This window comes from Podarcis gaigeae, assembly GCF_964106915.1.
Source record: "Podarcis gaigeae genome assembly, chromosome: 3".
Lineage (NCBI taxonomy): Eukaryota > Metazoa > Chordata > Lepidosauria > Squamata > Lacertidae > Podarcis > Podarcis gaigeae.
The window spans coordinates 13,091,637-13,111,737 of record NC_139680.1 but is presented as its reverse complement, the minus strand read 5'-3'; the positions used below and the strand labels follow the sequence as shown (position 1 = coordinate 13,111,737).

Sequence of the window (20,101 nt, the reverse complement as noted above, 5' to 3'; positions counted from 1 at the left end):
GTGATTTTTACATAACACACACACACACATCATGATTCACGCCAGGTCAAAAATTATGAAACAGATAGTACAATATGGACTTCAAGCTGGTTTTGGACGATAGATTGATAGATAGCCCAGCCCTACTCGGGACTGCAATACAAGGACCACCACTCCCCATATGAACCAATCCAGCCCCTGCGATAATTATTTGATGTGGCCCATTTGATGTGGGATGCAGGTGGCGCTGTGGGTTAAACCACAGAGCCTAGGACTTGCTGATCACAAGGTCGGCAGTTCAAATCCCCACGATGGGGTGAGCTCCCGTTGCTTGGTCCCAGCTCCTGCCAACCTAGCAGTTCGAAAGCACATCAAAGTGCAAGTAGATAAATAGGCACAGCTCTGGTGGGAAGGTAAACGGCGTTTCCGTGCACTGCTCTGGTTCGCCAGAAGCAGCTTAGTCATGCTGGCCACATGACCTGGAAACTATCTGTGGACAAATGCCGACTCCCTTGGCCAATAAAGCGAGATGAGAGCTGCAACACCAGAGTCGGTCACGACTGGACCTAATGGTCTGGGGTCCCTTTACCCTTTTACCTTTATTTTCTTTTAAAATGAATCTTGCAACTCTTGCTCAGCTCTTTCAAAAAGAACGGGCAAAAAAAAAAGGGTGGGGGGCCCCACCTTTTGTGTTAAATATTCATCTAACACAATACCCCATTCTGACTATTTTTGGGGGATTTCTCCTGCCACCCTGAAAGCCGCACAAGCTAGCTTCCCATTTTTAGATGGGGAGAACGGATCCATGAAATGGAGAGCTGCCCATCTTTAAGGCTTCACGGAAGAACCAGATGCAGCAGTCTGCAAAGTGCTTTATCATCTTGGACACGTTGTTTTCTTTCAAAGCAAAGGGGCAGGTATGAAAACCAAATATAGTAGGCCCTTTAGCATCAGATTCTTATCAAAGTGCTGTGTCTCATTCGTAATTTTAGTTCGCCCTGTCTAGTTTTTCCAGCTTCCAAAAACATCCCAATGTTGCTCTTTTAAAGAACTAATCATATGTTCTAAATCTTCTTGTGACAGTAAGTGCTACAAAGATTAATCACAGCGTAAGATAACAGTTTGAAATACTTTTAGCGCAATAAAGCCTGGTGATGTTTCTCTCACATTTAAAAACTCACGTCCTACTGATTGCATGTGCTTCCTGAGCCCAAGGCACATTTCACTTGTGATATGGGCTCTTATCAGTCCCTTGATCTCTTCTTTTTTTGGAGGGGTAGAATACACCTTTCGATTCAGTAGACATATAATAAAAGGTAAAGGTACCCCTGCCCGTATGGGCCAGTCTTGACAGAGACTCTGGGGTTGTGCGCCCATCTCACTTAAGAGGCCAGGGGCCAGCGCTGTCCGGAGACACTTCCGGGTCACGTGGCCAGCGTGACATCGCTGCTCTGGCGAGCCAGAGCCGCACACGGAAACGCCGTTTACCTTCCCGCTGGTAAGCGGTCCCTATTTATCTACTTGCACCCGGAGGTGCTTTCGAACTGCTAGGTTGGCAGGCGCTGGGACCGAGCAGCGGGAGCGCACCCCGCCGCAGGGATTCGAACCGCCGACCTTTCGATCGGCAAGTCCTAGGTGCTGAGGCTTTAACCCACAGCGCCACCTGCGTCCCAGAGACATATAATAAAGTCATATTAATATGCAAGTGATTTGAACCGTATTAGGAAAGGACAAATCTGCCTATTCCTAGTCCACTACACTTTCATATGCTTATACTAAAATCTGTATTGATCTACATTCCATTTTGCATTCATTTGCATTTTTAAAAAAATCCTCTCAAACCACATATTTCAATGCATTTTAAAAGTAGCATTTTAAAGTCCACGTTTTGATACATTTCATCTGCTGAGAACTGTATCACAGCATTCAGAGAAGTGCCAAGTCCATTGCTCCACATTGACCTGAGAGGTGCTGATAATTTCGTACAGGACATCACAAAGATCACGTTTCTTTGCCTTGCTCAGTGCTGTCTTGTGCAAAACTTCAGCTCTGATCCTTCTGCCATTTTACTTTACTTTCAAGGGTTAATGTCGTTAACCTCTGAGTTGTCAAAAGGGCAAGTTTAAGAGATGTGTCAGGGGTAAACAGTGACACTCTTAGCTAATGATAGCTAATTGCAAACGGGGCATCAGGTCAAACCATCTGAGGATACACAGAGATAGGCAGCCATTAACCTCAAGTCAACCTAACGTGAGTGACTGTGGGAAGGTGACATATACCTAGGGAATAGTTCTCACATAGCATTTATTCCAAGAGAACACCAATCTTGGGTTTTATTTATAGGCAGGTATGTGTACTCATAGGGACGCGGGTGGCACTGTGGATAAAACCTCAGCGCCTAGGACTTGCCGATCGCATGGTCGGCGGTTCGCATCCCCGCGGCGGGGTGCGCTCCCGTTGCTCAGTCCCAGCGCCTGCCAACCTAGCAGTTCGAAAGCACCCCCGGGTGCAAGTAGATAAATAGGGACCGCTTTATAGCGGGAAGGTAAACGGCGTTCCGCGTGCTGCTCTGGCGCCAGTTCGCCGGAGCAGCTTCATCACGCTGGCCACGTGACCCAGAAGTGTCTCCGGACAGTGCTGGCTCCCGGCCTCTAGAGTGAGATGAGCGCACAACCCTAGAGTCTGTCAAGACTGGCCCATACGGGCAGGGGTACCTTTACCTTTATGTGTACTCATGCAAACCAAATTGAGGCCTGGGTAAGCCTATAGTATTGGGCAGTAAGGATTTACTAAACCTACTGTATCCTTTCTTAAGGAAATCAGCCCTGAGTGCTCATTGGACAAACAGATCCTGAAGCTGAGGCTCCAATACTTTGGCCACGTCATGAGAAGAGAAGACTCCCTGGAAAAGACCCTGATGTTGGGGGAAGATTGAGGACACAAGGAGAAGGGGACGACAGAGAATGAGATGGTTGGACAGTGTTTTCGTAGCTAACATGAGTTTGACCAAATTGCGGGAGGCAATGGAAGACAGGAGTGCCTGGCGCGCTCTGGTCCATGGGATCACAAAGAGTCAGACACGACTAAACGACTAAACAACAACAACAGGGCACACATAAAAATGACAGCATTGCAATATGAGTAACTATGGCAGTGGCTTTGTGTACTCAGGTCTGTGTAAAGAGGGAGATCTTAGCTAGGGAGAGACTGAGAGCAAAAATCAATGGTAATCTTAAAAATAACTAATGCGTGCTTGTTGTTTGGGATCCTAATTTGTGACAATATGGAGCAAACACCACATCTGGCCTTAAATAAATGTTCAAGGAATTTCAATGAAAGCAAACAGATACCAGATAAGACTTTGTGAAATTTCTCAAAGAAAGCAGAGGAGTTTTGCACCTCCACAGACATAACTAAGCACAGAAGAAGATCACTATTTATTTAAGGTTGTTTCATACTGCTCTTCATAGTGAGATTTCCAGTGAATTTTACAAGGGGAAAGTAGAACCAATGCTCCTCCTTCAATTTTATATAGAAGTTCCTCTTTGTTGCTTGCACATTGTTTAGAACTGCATAATCTGTTGGAATCAGTCTGATTCCAGCCTATGGCCACTTTCAAATGTGTTCACCTGTAAGTATTTTCCGCCCTGTTTCCACATAGATCTGCATTTTTAAAATCCACATGCAAATAATACCTGAATATGTGCTTTGAAATGTATTCTCTCTCAAAAGGCCTATTTCAAAACTCTTTCATCTGAAAATATGGATTTCTAAATTATTATTTTCCTCCAGATATGCATTAAAAACCAATGATTTCTAGCCTTTTAAAAAAAATTAAAAACCAAGAACAGTATGGGAACATTTGGAAAGTGGATAACTAAGTTCCAATCCACATATTAATCTGGTAGGCACAGATCAGGTTTGCTCCTATCAGAATATGAAAAGAATGATTTCATAACTACAGCCAGAGTGGACTAAAAAACATTGACTACATCGTCAACTCCTTTCCCCCCCATTCTGTTGCTATAGATATATATTGGGCCTGAAAATAACCCAATTTGATTTCCACACAATGAACTTCAGCTTTAATAAAGAAAGCTTTGTATTCACTCCCCTTTTGGTTCCATATTCTTACACCATAATTCACATGGTGCCATTTCCCTTTATGCTAGCAGCAAATTATATAGCTCCTCAATGCCCCGGTGAAGCCTTAGATTTTGAGATCTGCTGCTTAACGAACACATTTCTCTCATCTTCCACATGCATCACACTGCATCTCTGAAGACATTTGTCTCAATATAAGTTATCTCTTCTCATAGGAAAAGACAGCGCCTTAAATGGTCCACATTCTCCAACGCTCTTCATCCAAATTGAAACTAACTGTGTGAAGACAATTTCCCCACCCTGCACATTTGTTTTTGGCTGGAGGGGAGGGGGCACAGCTCAGTGGCAAAGCACAAGCTTGCATTAGAGAAGCCCCAAGCTCAAAACACAGCATCCCCAGTGAAAAGGGGTCCTTGAAGGGCTCATGCCAGGGTCAGCCTATACACTATACCATGGGTAGGCAAACTAAGGCCTGGGGGCCGGCCCCGGCCCAATCGCCTTCTAAATCCGGCCCGCGGACAGTCTGGGAATCAGCATGTTTTTACATGAGTAGAATGTGTCCTTTTATTTCAAATGCATCTCTGGGTTATTTATGGGGCCTGCCTGGTGTTTTTACATGAGTAGAATGTGTGCATTTATTTAAAATGCATCTCTGGGTTATTTGTGGGGCATAGGAATTCGTTCATCCCCCCCCAAAAAAAAAATATATAGTATGGCCCCAGAAGGTCTGAGGGACAGTGGACTGGCCCCCTGCTGAAAAAGTTTGTTGGCCCCTTTAAAAGTATAGAATTATGAGTAAGGTAAAGGTAAAGGGACCCCTGACCTTAGGTCCAGTCACGAACGACTCTGGGGTTGTGGCGCTCAACTCGCTTTATTGGTTGAGGAGGCCGGCATACAGCTTCCGGGTCCTGTGGTCAGCATGACTAAGCCGCTTCTGGCGAACCAGAGCAGCGCACAGAAATGCCGTTTACCTTCCCACCAGAGCCGTACATATTTATCTACTTGCACTTTGATGTGCTTTTGAACTGCTAGGTTGGCAGGAGCAGGGACCGAGCAACGGGAGCTCACTCCGCCATGGAGATTCAAACTGCCAACCTTCCAATTGGCAAGCCCTAGGCTCTGTGGTTAAGACCACAGCACCACCCGTGTCCCTTAGAATTATGAGTACACTGATGCAAAGGCATCATGTTATGCAGGGTGAAAGCAAGAGAGAAGCAGCTGCAGACATCTAGGACCCCTTTTTGCATTATGTAGCAGGACAGAGTGATAAATGGTCAAGGAGGCCATTTCTACACATGCTGTAGAACAGAACTTTCCACACTGTGTGTTGCGGCACGTTAGTGTGTCGGCTGCTGTGTGTAGGTATATTGTGCAAATCCAGCCCATGCTCCTCCCAGGGCTGGAAAGGGATTATTTTAATCTCTGATTTGCTAGTGAAACTGAATTACTGTTTCGCAAAATGATGCATGTCTAAAAAGTGTGTCACCAACGTGAAAAGTTTGGAAAGCTCTGCTGTAGAGGGAAATGAAAAGTAGCTTGGGCTCATCAATCTTGAAAGATAGCCCGTCTAAGAGAAGGAAAACTCTGATCCTAATCCTTTGCTGCCTTGTGGGATATCTTCAGGAGAAGAAGGCTAAGGAGTAAACCCTACACAAATCTGGAGTGGGATCCCTAAGATGGTTGGATGGCGTCTTGTACACCTCCTTCCAACAACTCCTAAGGCCAAGCTGGTGCCAAACATATTGTTCTGCTTTCCTTTGAATCATATCAGCAAGGCCAAGAGTGGGGTCTTGCTGTCTGGACAGTCCAGGACCTCCAAACACACTGCCCATGCTGACACTTTGGTACTCCTAATGCAGGGGACTTCACCCCCAAAGATACACTCCATTGTCTCTTGAGACAGATGGGTGCCAACAACAGTTTACCCCTCACAGAGCTACAATTCCCAGAAACCCTTAACATATAGTGCCTAGAGTTTATTAAAGGAAAGAATGTACTCCCAATGTGCTTTAAAAGTACAGTGTGCATACATAGTAGTAGATAAAGGGAAAGGTAAAGGGGCCCCTGACCATTAGGTTCCGTCGTGGCCGACTCTGGGGTTGCAGCGCTCATCTCACTTTATTGGCCGAGGGAGCCAGCGTACAGCTTCTGGGTCCTGTGGCCAGCATGACTAAGCCGCTTCTGGTGAACCAGAGCAGCGCACGGAAACACTGTTTACCTTCCCGCCGGAGTGGTACCTATTTATCTACTTGCACTTTGACGTGCTTTCAAACTGCTAGGTTGGCAGGAGCAGGGACCGAGCAACGGGAGCTCACCCCGTAGCGGGGATTTGAACTGCCAGCCTTCTGATCGGCAAGCCCTAGGCTCTGTGGTTTAACCCACCTGTGTCCCATCATAGTAGTAAATGAGTCCAATAGTACTAGATAGGACTCATTAAAATATGGTTTAATGAGATGTGCAAGCCAGGCCGTTAAGGTATCTGTTCACAGATATATTTTTTTCAGTCTTCTTAGAAATGCTCATCTAGCTGCCTCTCTCTCACAGCCGTTAAGGTCCTTTTATTTAGACAGGCCTTTCACCTCATGGATCAACTTTGCTTCCTGTTTTGATAGATGGCATTAGTTGAGCTGCTGCTTTCTGGCTTTGTTCTAGTTTATTTGCTCATTTTATAAATTTTAACACAGTTGCTTTGGGCTTATATTTTACTGTAGTATGAATGTAGGCTTTAATGTTGTTAACCACCTTGACGGTTTAGTGCAGAAAAGCGGGACATACCTTTAAATATTATATAAATAAAACAGTTTAACTAAAATTAATTTGGAACCCCACATGACTGAGGCAGACCATGCCCTTTCCACTCCTCAGTAGTGAAGCAGCTATTACATGATTAATTTTTATTTCAGCAGCCATAGCAAAAGCAGTTCAGAAATGCCAAGTGGCTGAGAGATTAAATGTTAAAATAATTGTAGTTAAATGCAGCCATTGAAGCCAGCAAATATGGTTTCTGTAGACACAGGTGTGCTGCTCAGAGCAAGAGCTGGAAGAGCGTTGGCTGCCCAGCTCTTGAAAATAATAAAAAAAGCACTCAGAGGGTTTATTATTTAAAGCGGAGGGGGGCATTGATAAATTGAGATCCCAAGCAAAGTTTAATGGCCAAAGATTTGGAGATAAACCAGAAAGAAAGAACAATAAGGAACAAGAGCAAGAAACAGAAGTTTAGAGCTAAAAGACAAGTTGAGGTGCACATTCTCTCTGCATTAAACAATTCTTTTGAATTCGGAGGCAGGGGAGTGCATTTGAAAATGTGTCTATAGGAGATGAAGGGATACAAATGGAATACGGAAACATATTCATTCACATCTACTAAGAAAACCCATTAAAAGAGGAACAGAGAAATTCAGAAGTAAGATGATCATTGTTCATCCTTTACACGTTTAATAATTGTTAGATTCACTAAAAATATACCACTTAGTGTTAAAATGTTTAATTCTCCAAATAAAAGGAGGAAGTGGGGGTGGGGTCAGAAATCCACCTCCTGCAAGAAACTCATATTAAGCAAGGAGATTAGAACTATTAAAGGTGTGTAAAATATGTGCATTATGTGAAAAGACCAAGAGGGGTGACAATCATACAGTACTGGTAATTTTCAAATACTGAGATTATGAGCTGCAAAAAAACAAAAACAAAAACAACAGTTTGGATATATTGTTGAAAGTACCAATTAAAAACAACAAGTATATTTTACTTGGCATTTATGTTCTGTTGGCAAAACAAGTTGTGGTTTTTTTTTATTAAAACCCCCCCACAAAAAACCCTTAATCTACTTAATGAGAACTTTTTATAGGAGATGATTTGCACTGTGCATTATCATCTGAAATGGCTAGATCTCAATCTGCAGCATCCCAAAGTATGCTTCCCAAAAGTTGTTTGGAACAGAATAATCTAATAGCTGGATGGAGATGTTACTATCCAGATAATAGAGATTGAGAGCAAAGATTCTGCTTATGTTGGGGAAATACTGAGCACTGTGCTTGGCTGCAAACAACACTACTATTGCTGCTTATGCACTGACTCCCAGAAAGAAGAAAACAAGAATTTAACAATGAAAGCAGGAAAGTGTAGGATGGCTCAAAGAATTTCTACAAAGCAAAAGAAAGCTGAAGACAAATAATGCCCAGGACCGAATATTTTCTCCTCCTTAGTGTTTGAATCATTAGGACCAAAAGGTTCATCATTAGTTTGGCTTTAGCCAGGAAGTTCAAAGGCAGGCAACTTCTGCTGTTAGAACCATCAAATTAAAGGACCATGAAAACAGCTACAAAAGAGAAAACAGCATTTTTTAAAGGCAAAGCACAGAAGATTTGCAAAACTGAATTGTTTGAAAACACCACAGTAGGAGATGATGAGAAGAGAAGAGAGGTTTCCACTAGACATGGAGAAATATGCACAAAATGAGCATAGAACAAGATCGGTGCTTTTGGTGAGGATGGGGACAAAATTTCTTGTCCGATGTAAGCTTACGTTCTCCCAAGTTTGTAGTTTTATAACAGTCCCAATCACTATATCTAATGCCGTACTTGGGTGGTCAGTGCTGATCAGATTGGAGCCAAAACAAGACCACCCACAAGCAAATAAACAAGTAAAAACAAACAAAAAAAACCCCAGCAGCTAACTCCCCCAAACAGGCAAAACCCTCTCGAAACAGGAAGGGAAAAGATTGTGAATTTGTGCTGTTCACATAATAGTTATGGAACACTGGCAACATGAGGGTTCAACACAGGCTCATTCTGCCCATTGTCCATGAAGCTGCCATTTATCATCACAGCCCTTCTATTCAGGATTGAAGGAAGCACAGAAAATTGTCTGTTGCTGATCTCCATCAAAGCAGGGGGAAGAAAGTCTTTGCGTCTTTCAAGCCTTGCATAGGTTGGGCAGAGTATCACAAAGTTTTATGTTGGGAGGTGACACCTGGCATACCCTCCAACGTTACTCAGAGGGGGGGGGACATTTCTCACTTCCCTCCAGCTGACCCTCCTCAACCCCCCCATTTTGTCCCCGCTCCCAACAAAGCAAATTCTATCAAAAGAAGGGCAAGTGTCACCACCATTACACCAACAGGCCACAACACACGTTCCACTAGTTGCACTCTCCTAAATCCATCTCTTAAAAAGCAGAGACATCACCTTGCTGACAAGGGTCCGTATATTGGATTGATCTTTATTACGGCCATTGGCCCGTTACACGACAGTTTCCCATACCAACATATTATACATAAACCTCCAAATTTAAAATCGCCAAAACTTACAAAAGACAAACAAGAGCCGAAGCAAAGCAAGGACAAAGACCACCATCATACATTACAATAAATTTGTAACCTATACATCGCCCTCTGCTCATAAATTAATCAAGGATATCAATGGTGATATCGCCTAAAACATAGATCATGGTTTAAAACAATGGTGATGTCACCTAAAACATAGATCATGGATTAAAACAATGGTGATGTCACCTAAAACATAGATCATGGTTTAAAGGGGTTATCCGAGCCACACAGGAGACCGTTTCTCTTCTTTTGGGATAGGACACTGATCAAGAATCTGGCAACCATGAGTGATCTTAGGGGGTCATCATCAATTAGTAGATATCTCAGTTTGGCTTCAATCATATCATCGGCAATTCCCTTAAGATATTGAGCAAGAAACTTGCTCCTGGCCGGTAAATGAAAAGCACAGTCAAAAATTATGTGATGCAACGATTCCGGTGCCCCACAATTACAATCACATAAGAGCGATATCCGTCCATTGGAGAATCTATTTCTCAGCACATTCGATGGAAAGGTGTTGAATCTTGCATTTGCAAAGGCATATCTATGAGCTGAGGAAGTTAAGGAATTCAAATAGTTTGGGAGCCTTAAGAGGGGTAATAAACCAAGATTTAGAGGTGAGCAGGTACCATTGCCCAAAACCATTTTCTGCTGCAAGTCCATCTCCTCTAGCTTACAGATTACTGTTCTTTTAGCTGGGACTATGTCCTGCTCTAGTAATTTGGATGGGGAGATTCCCATTGCCGTAATTTTCAGCTGTAAATTTTTTACCCATGGGATCTGGAAATCATCTCTCCACATACACTGTATCAAGTACAGGTTTGGGAGATTGTGCCATAGAGATAGCCAGTGACAAAGTACGTGTTTCTACAGAGCATTTTCCAGGGATACAATGTTAAGTTCCATGTGTAACGCTGTATTACTTACACAGTTGGGCAGTTTCAATATCCCTCTTAAAAACTGATTTTGAATGACCTCCAGGTGAGATAGGTTGGCAAAAGTCCCCCAAATTGAGATGGCATAAGCAATTGTCGGGATCACCTTGGCCTTGAAGACTTTCAACGCCGATGGGATATGAAGGGCCCCATCGGTGAAGAAGAATCGCAAGGAGATAGCTTTGGCTCTATTTGTAACATAGGCTACATGGGCCTTCCATCTGAGGTTATGTTGTAACCAAACTCCCAAATATTGGAATCTATAGACTTGTTCGATGGCTCTCCCATCAATTCTCCAATTATGGAGTTTCCGGCTCTTTGAGAATATCAGGATCTTAGATTTTCCATAATTAATTGTAAGGGAATTTGCGTTACAGTATGATCCAAAAAATTTTAAGGCCCTCCTGAGACCTACTCTAGAAAAAGAAAGAATGACTGCGTCATCCGCATATAGTAACAAGAGGCAGCGATAAAGTGCTAGGCGGGGTGCGTGAATCCTTTCTTGGGCCTCTATTAGGGGAGTCCTCATGTCACTTATGAACAAATTGAACAGGAGTGGAGCCAATATACAACCCTGTCGGACACCTCTGTTAATGGGAATTGAGTTGGTGAGATCACCCTCCGGGGTGAATCTCACTCTAGCCGCTGAGTTCTCATGGAGTTTGATTATTAGCCAGAGAAGCCTTCTGTCGATGCCCCAGCGGGAAGGGTCCGTATAGTTAAAGCTATGGTTTTCCCAGTAGTGATGTATGGAAGTGAGAGCTGGACCATAAAGAAGGCTGATCGCCAAAGAATTGATGCTTTTGAATTATGGTGCTGGAGGAGACTCTTGAGAGTCCCATGGACTGCAAGAAGATCAAACCTATCCATTCTGAAGGAAATCAGCCCTGAGTGCTCACTGGAAGGACAGATCCTGAAGCTGAGGCTCCAGTACTTTGGCCACCTCATGAGAAAATAATACTCCCTGGAAAAGACCCTGATGTTGGGAAAGAATGAGGGCACAAGGAGAAGGGGACGACAGAGGATGAGATGGCAGTGTTCTTGAAGCTACCAGCATGAGTTTCACCAAACTGAGGGAGGCAGTGGAAGACAGGAGTGCCTGTTGTGCTCTGGTCCATGAAGTCACGAAGAGTTGGACACGACTAAACGACTAAACAACAACAACAACAACAACAAATCCATCTCTGTTCGAAGGCTGTGGTTCCCCCCACCCTGGAAAATCTGTTTATGGCTCAGAACAACAGCATTGAGGTGTGGTTTCTGTGGACCTCTTGTGGCTCGCCAAACCAATCCCTGCTAGTTTTTGAGTTTCTTGTGAATTTGGTTGGTTTTGCTAATTTGGAGATTGGTGCACAGGGCAGTTTTTTGAGAGTACTGTTAGTAGTCCAGAACAGAAATTGCAATGTGTTTCTGTGGATGCTTTTTGCTTACTATTATCAATCCCATCTAGTCCAGTTTGACTTGTGAAATTGGTTGGTTTGACAAACTCAGAAATTGGTGTTTTGGACACTTTCCCTGTAATATTATTTATTAAAGACCTGATTTATCGTCCAACATAACTTGTGAATTTGGCTGTTTCAGTTAGTTCAGAAGTTGGTGTTTCAGGCCACTGTGTTCCAGAGGGGTTCTAATAAAAAATTAGCACTGAAATAGTTTCAGTTCCAAATTTTTATTCTTGAGTCAAACGTATCACACTGTTGGGCACATCTGTTATTTTTAAGGTCTGTTCAGTCCATCTCGGCCTTTGCACCAACTCAACCTCTTTATCCACTGGCTCAGATAATTAAACCACACTAGGGATACAAAGCGTGTTCTCCTTCATGGAGAGCACATGTTGCGGTGGGGGCTGCCAGGACACTCCAAAGTTGGGGGCGGGCTAATTGTTCGTTGGCCACTGATGCGATTGGGGCTTCCCTTGTTGTTGGGAAGAAGTTAATGTTGCCATTTGTTGATTGACAGCCAGAAATGCTAAAACTCCTTGCACAAGGCTAGGGCTTCCTCTTTTCGCCTGTGCATCGGATTGCCCATCCTCTCCCTCCCTAGAATTAGGGTTGTTCGCTTTGACCTTGCTATCCCTGTCATGGGTTTGCCTGCTCTTGGGGCAGGGGCCTGGTAGGAATTTTGTCCATCTGGCTGATTGGCTGGGGCCATTTGGTTTTTGCTTACTGCGTTGCAAATTATTACAACTTGTAAGGTTGCAGTTAGGCATTGGTTTATGGTTTGGTTGGTTGAGGGGAAGTGGCTGAGTGCCTGCCCTTGGTAGGTTGAGTGCCTGCCCCTCTAATGCTGCTGCTGCAAGGGATTCCGTTAAAGGAATTGGGGGCTAACTATTGCTTGTCCACTCTGTCAAGGGGGCTCGGGCCATAGCAATGAGCTCCTGGTTGCATTTGGGGTGAGGGCAGGTTCCCTGCTCCGCGTTACCCCCAAGTGTATTCCCCTATTCTGACTTTCGCATCGTGCGGAATGTCAGTCTGTCCCCCATGGTGGGGGCAGATAGTCGCAACCAATGCCTAAGCAACCACTCACATATTTGTATTTAATAAAGCTGTTTGGCCAAAATTATGCCAAAAATCTTAAACAAAAATTCTGTGTGATGTGTGAGTTATTGGGGTGGCCCTGGGGACCTCGACACACAACGGCAATATTTTGTTGCAGCAAGTCCTACCTGTTATTTTCTAATTACCAAGTTAGGATAATGCAATCCTAGGCCAATCTTGAAATGGCAGATAGGTGACTTTTACAAATGACAAAACCCTCCATCCGCCTAAATGTTCTGTTAAAATTCCTTTCTAAGAAGCAAAAGTGCATTATCTTAATTCTCTAACTTTTTGTGCTGTGCAATAAAAGGCCATAGCTTCAAGGCTCACCAACTCATTAATTTTAACTTAAGCCTAGAAAGTGAGCAGAGAACTCTCAATAAAATGACCAGTGAAAGGCTCGGGAATGGATTGTGCTCTGAAGTAAATTATTAACAGCCTGAACTCCAGAAGCAAACCGCAAGGAAATAATGGTTTGAAGTTTTTCCTCAAAGTGCTTTTCAAACAGTTCTGTCTGTGCAAACCTCATTATTTGCCATGCTGCAAATAACCTGTAGTTGCTCACTACAAACAGCTTAAAATCAACAAGAGCCTGCAATAAACAATTACCATCAGGGATATCATCGCTTTACAAAAATGCCTGATTTATGAGTAGAAGCTTTTAGCAAAGCGAATGGGCCAATTGCAGGGCACCTAGCTAACAGCAAAGAAACAAAATTCACTTATGAATCCTCACGCATATAAGTTTCCAAGGGGAAGGCTGGGAGGAGGAGATAACCACCATTGTAAAACATGCACAGAGGGCAAGCTTCTTGCTCACTGTGGGAGAGAAATACCTCAATTTGTTACACAGCTGATTTTACATCTGTTTCTTTATCTACAGCTAGAAATCACTCAGAAAGTGCAGCAACAGCGAAGCAGGCAAAATCCTTCCATATTTACCTCCTCCTCCCACACTGCGTCAGAGAACAGTCTCACGGTGGCAGATTTATGTCCCTGCAGCCCTGTACACAACCGCTTTGGGGGGCCCTATTTATTCACCTAAATTCATGTAACTATGCCTGAAAATATGATGGAGCTGAATGCATAAGAATGAGTTAGTCAATAGCAAGGGATGTCCTTTTTTACTATTATACAGTATTATTAAATAGTGCTTTCCCCACCTCCCAATTAATTAGATGAGGCTGCTAAAGCAAAGGAGGTGTTGAGGGAAACTAAGAGTGCCCTAATGTCTTGGGTGAAGCATGTGAATATATATACATTTATTTATACAAGGCCAAAGGCCAAAGTAAAGACTATCAGCAAAAAACACAATAACAGCAAACAATAAATAACTGAGCAGTTTAAGCAGTCATTTACTGAACACATAAAAATTGAGATGAGCCAATTAAAACAATTATGTATTTTGTGTTTCTGTATTTTTATGCTGTGAACCATATTGAGATCTAGAAGGAATGCGGGTGGCGCTGTGGGTTAAACCACAGAGCCTAGGACTTGCTGATCACAAGGTCGGCTGTTCGAATCCCCACGATGGGGTGAGCTCCCGTTGCTCGGTCCCTGCTTCTGCCAACCTAGCAGTTCGAAAGCACATCAAAGTGCAAGTAGATAAATAGGTACCACTCCGGGGGGAAGGTAAACGACGTTTCCATGCGCTGCTCTGGTTTGCCAGAAGCAGCTTAGTCATGCTGGCCACATGACCCGGAAGCTGTACGCCGGCTCCCTCGGCCAATAAAGCGAGATGAGCGCCGCAACCCCAGAGTCGGCCACGACTGGACCTAATGGTCAGGGGTCCCTTTACCTTTACCTATCTTGAGATCTATGGATGAAGGGCAGCATACAAATTTAATAAATAAACAATAACGACCATAATAAAAAAGAGAGAAGAAAAAGAAATAGAAATGAAAGCTTATACAGTGGTACTTTGGTTGTCAAACATAATCCGTTCTGGAAGACCATTTGACTTCTGAAACATTCGACAACCGAGGCGGAAAGGATGGTTGGCAAAGTCAATGGAGAAAAAACCGCAGCGGAAGCAGTTCGACTTCCGAGGCACGTTCGAAAACGGAAGCAATTACTTCCGGGTTTTTGGTGTTCGGGTTCTGAAACATTCGGCTTCCAAGAAACTCGAAAACTATGGCAACCCTAATGGTAAAGGTAAAGGGACCCCTGACCATTAGGTCTAGTTGTGGCCGACTGTGGGGTTGCGGCGCTCATCTCGCTTTACTGGCCGAGGGAGCCGGCGTACAGCTTCCGGGTCATGTGGCAAGCATGTCTAAGCTGTTTTTGGCGAACCAGAGCAGCACACGGAAACGCCGTTTGCCTTCCCGCTGGAGTGGTACCTATTTATCTACTTGCACTTTGACGTGCTTTCAAACTGCTAGGTTGGCAGGAGCAGGGACCAAGCAACAGGAGCTCACCCCGTTGCGGGGATTCAAACCACCAACCTTCTGATTGGCAAGTCCTAGGCTCTGTTTTTTAACCCACAGCGCCACCCGCGTCCCTGAAAATCAAGGTACCACTGTATAAATATACTGTTTTAATTCCACTTATCATTAGAATTAGTATGGGGAAAGGTTTGAATTATATTCACAATTATTTTATTTTATTTTTAAAAAAGTTTAGTTTATACTTTGCTTTGTTATTTTGCATATAAGCTTCTTGCTTCTAGAATTATATTATATAACAGTTTCTCCCTGCCTTTCAGATATGTTAAGAGAAATATTTTTGGGTCTAGCTGAACAAAGTATTTCAAAAAGATTCTTATAAGATATGATTTCTTGCCGATAGATGGATAGATATACTGCTGTTGCTTCAGGGCAATTCCACCCACAGTGATTGAAATCCACTCTAACGTCGCCACATTTCTGACAGTTATATTTGTTGGTATTATAATTTTTAGCCATTCTAAGGGGGTTAACTACCACATTGTCCACAATTTCACAGAATTATCTGTCAGAATTCAAGGTGCCTTAGATTTCTCAATATCAGGCAGTGCTTGGAATAAAGCTCACTGAACTAGTTCCAAAATCTCTGAACTACAGTTGAAAGTAGTTCCCATAACTACTAGGTGAACTAAGTATGAATTAAGTTTGTTTGGTGGTAGAACCACACCACAACTCCTGAACTAATCTATTTGTTCATCATTTTGCATGTATTAAATACAATTTATTTCTATAAAAATGTGCTGTGCGTGGAAATGTGCTTCCTGGTCTTACCCACCATGCAGCTTCAATGGCTGAGCCCAGGTTTTAGTGCTATGAGAGTGGCAGGTAAACCTCTTCATTGTCACACCGTGCATTATTTTATCCATCTCTATCATGCCCCCCCCCAACTCACCTTTGTCCCCTAACCTAAAAAGCCCCCAAGTCCTATTAACATCTGTGAGACCAGATAGTCCACCTTCGGTTAAAGGTTTCAACACAAGTTAAATACAACTAACTCTCTTTGAATACAGTGCATGTAGTGGCAGGGTTCAGGAAACAGGTGGGGCATTCTGATCCATTTATTTTAAGGTCGTAGCAATACCCCTGGGCACAAGATCCATCCTAATGCCTTTGTTTGTAGTTCTAGATCAAGACCAAATGTTCAAGTTATCTTATACAGGTTTAAAACAGCATGGCCATTTCTTATTTCCAAAACATACTTGACAGCTTGCCTTAAGACACTTCCTCAGAATTACAACTTGCCCATAATAAAATGGATGGCGAACTAAGATTTACAGTGGTACCTCGGTTTTCGAGCGTCTTGGAAGCCAAACATTTCAGTTTCCTAATGCCAAAAACCCGGAAGTAAATGCTTCCGTTTTCGAATGCGCCACAGAAGTTGAACGGCTTCCACTGCGTGTTTTTTTTCCATTTTCTCAATTGAACTTGCAGCCAGCCCTTTGTGCCTCGGTTTTCTAACGTTTCGGAAGTCAAACGGTTGTCCGGAATGGATTACGTTCAAAAACCAAGATACCACTGTATTAGATGCTTTATGAATCGTCTAAAAATGTTTGGAGAACAAGAAAATGCTTGGGGGACAAGAAAATGCTTCATACAACATGTTCAGAAAGGGAACTGCCAATGCCAGCAGGAAGAGTATTGTACATGACACTGTTTCTCTGAAATAATATTGATCCATCTTATACATGTTCCTATATATTTCCTACTAACAGCCCCATTTCCCTTTCCCAGTTATGACATTGCATCATTTGCATGGTCATACCTTTGCGATTTCATCCTGAGCTGCTACTAAGTTCAAGTATGAAATATTGACCAGGTCAGGGCCATACACGATTGTGAGCATTCGGCCTTCCAGTCGTCCTCCAATGTTTCCTGCATCCAGATGTTCACGTAGTTTTGGATCCTGTAAGTAAGTGCATTGAAAGTCATTAAAGTGTCTGCCTGTACTTTGATAATGATAAAAAAGAAACAATAGTTCAATACTCCAATTTTGCTGCTAAGGATAGAACACACGTGGGCACCTACAGGGATAAAATGCAATTAATATATCCTCTCTTATCTATTTAAATCCATCCCACGAGCTGGATAATGATTGGGGACTATTTCCTCTACCATGTTCTAAATAACTTGCATGGTTTGCGGCATTTACGATTACACTGATTAGAAAGAGGCCCAGAATGGGCATCATGTAAAATAAGAAGCCAGTAATGGTTACTTTAATGCTGAAATGGTTTACGTGCAACATTACAATAATTTTTTCTACACATTCAACACCCTGGGACAACCATTACTTAAAGAAGATCCTCACGGGGGGGGGGGGGATTGCCAACAGAGAATGGAGTGCTCTGGGTGGGCATTCTTGGCTAACTTTCAACAACCACTTAATTCTTATATCCTTTCACATGTAACTCAATCACCAATGAATTGTTCTTCAGAGTTTTTAAAAAAAATAAAATAAAATAGTGATAACAGCATAAATAGATTACCGTATTATTTGCTCTATAAGACTCACTTTTTCCCTCCTAAAAAGTAAAGGGAAATGTGTGTGCGTCTTATGGAGCGAATGCAGGCTGCACAGCTATCACAGAAGCCAGAACAGCAAGAGAGATTGCTGCTTTCACTGTGCAGCAATCCCTCTTGTTCTGGCTTCTGAGATTCAGAATATTTTTTTTCTTGTTTTCCTCCTCCAGAATCTAGGTGCGTCTTGTGGTCTGGTGCATCTTATAGAGCGAAAAATACGGTACATAAAAATAAACGTAGTATTGCTGTTTGAAATGTGCTAAGAATCAATGTGTGTGGGAAGAGTCAAAGCAGCATTGAATTCCACAAGGCCTCTCCTCTTAACAGAGGGGAGGTGTTGTGAGTGAGAACAGCTTCCCGCGCTCACGGGGGGGGGCGCGTAACCAAGACCACTGCGCCATTGAGCATGTGCCCACATCACGCCCCCCCCCAGCCGGCCAATCTGGCTGAGGGAGGCGTGGTTTTGCCATTTAAAATGGCCACGGGCTCACTAGCTCCTCCTTCTTGTTCCTTAGATCACCCTCCCTCCCTCTAAGTTTTGCTCCTGACCTTGCTATGGACTTTGATTGGTCGCCTTGGTTGTCCAAGGGGCCTGGTGGGAATGTTTTCCACTTGGCAGATTGGCACCAGCCACTTGGTTTTTTTGCCTAGGTAAAGGTAAAGGGACCCCTGACCATTAGGTCCAGTCGTGGCCGACTCTTGGGTTGTGGCGCTCATCTCACTTTATTGGCCGAGGGAGCCAGCGTACAGCTTCCAGCTCATGTGGCCAGCATGACTAAGCCACAGAAACGCCGTTTACCTTCCCGTCAGAGTGGTACCTATTTATCTACTTGCACTTTGATGTGCTTTCGAACTGCTAGGTTGGCAGGAGCAGGGACTGAGCAATGGGAGCTCACCCCTACCTCATAGCAAATCATCACAACTTTGTAAGGTTTGGCAGTTATGCATTGGAAAATGTGTTGTGTGTTGGAGGGGAGGTTGTGGCTATCACCTACCCCTCCCCTTGAAGGGTATTCCATTAAAGGAATCCAGCAGTCGTGGTTCCTGTCCGATGCCCGGGTGGTGGCTAGGGCCATGGCACGACCCCAGTGACTCTAGGGGAAAGCTTCCAGTTGATTTGCATCAACAAGCTCCCCCTACAGGTTGTTAACCCTTGCGTGACTCCCGGAAGAGAGGGCAGGAGTCATGTATACCTCTGTTCGATCCAATGCCTCAGCCAATACCACTCACAATCTGTAACCAATAAATTTGTGGCCTTTTTTAGCCCATTAACCTAAATACTTGTGTCCATGTGTCTTATTTTATCTCCAAGTAGGGGTGGGGCCTCAACTCACAAATGTAGCTATAGTAGTACGGAATCCTAACTTTCCCCCCTTACGTAGATCTTCAGTCCACCTGGTTCGTAAGTTCATATTAAGCAACCTGTATCCAGCAATGGAAGGACAATACTGTTCCTTCACTGACTCTTTCACTGACTGGCCTTTGGTTTGGACTCAGTCTGACCCTTATGTTTCCCTCCCCTTATGGTTTTGATCTATGGGCTCACTTTTAAAATGAGGCTGCATTTAAAATTGTATTTTAACCTGTATTTTAAATTGTTTTTCTCCCCTATTATGTTTTTACTGTAATTTTACTGGTGTTAGCTGCCCTGAGCCTGGATCTGGCCAGGGAGGGCGGGGTATAAATAATTTTATTATTATTATTATTATTATTATTATTATTATTATTATTATTGAGAGCCACAATTCTCAGGGGACCCCAAGAGCCTAATCATGGTTTACAAATCTGGTTTCATAGCAACAATGAACTTCTCTTACACATCCCACATGACTTTCTGAAGCCCTGTAATGTCTTGACTGGTGGCCAAGTCAGTCTTGTTCTAACTAAATTGCCTTGTTTCTACAGAACAGAACAGAAAACAAATAGTATAGTTTATTAAAAGCTCAAGCAATAATTTATTTTTACATGCATTTGTTGTCAGCAGGCCAGGCGAAGAGTTCTCTCAAATGCAGTGCGCTACCCTTTTCTATTAACCTGCTATTAACCCTCAGAACTGGCTTCACAAAAAGAGGGTGAGAAGAGAAGAATAAGCACATACTTCTGAAAACTCCAACTTCCTTTATTTTCCTCTCCATTGCTTTAGGTTTTTGTTTGTTTGCTTGCTTGCATCTTACGATCCAAGACTCACTTGGCCACTGCTTGTTTTAATGCCTTCCAAATCAGAAATCACAAACAAATCCAAGAGAAAATAATGGGATG

At 43.3% G+C, this 20,101-nt stretch overlaps 1 protein-coding gene across 3 annotated transcripts in view; it reads right to left on the bottom strand.

Annotated features, from left to right (window-relative positions):
• The window catches only part of PLCB1 (phospholipase C beta 1), a 460,081-nt gene that overhangs the window by 172,330 nt on the left and 267,650 nt on the right, over positions 1–20,101 (bottom strand). For all 3 annotated transcript variants that reach the window (XM_083730042.1, XM_083730041.1, XM_083730043.1), the window contains one exon: positions 17,085–17,225. In XM_083730042.1, the coding sequence (XP_083586168.1) occupies positions 17,085–17,225 (141 nt within the window). The remainder of the gene's footprint in view (positions 1–17,084; positions 17,226–20,101) is intronic.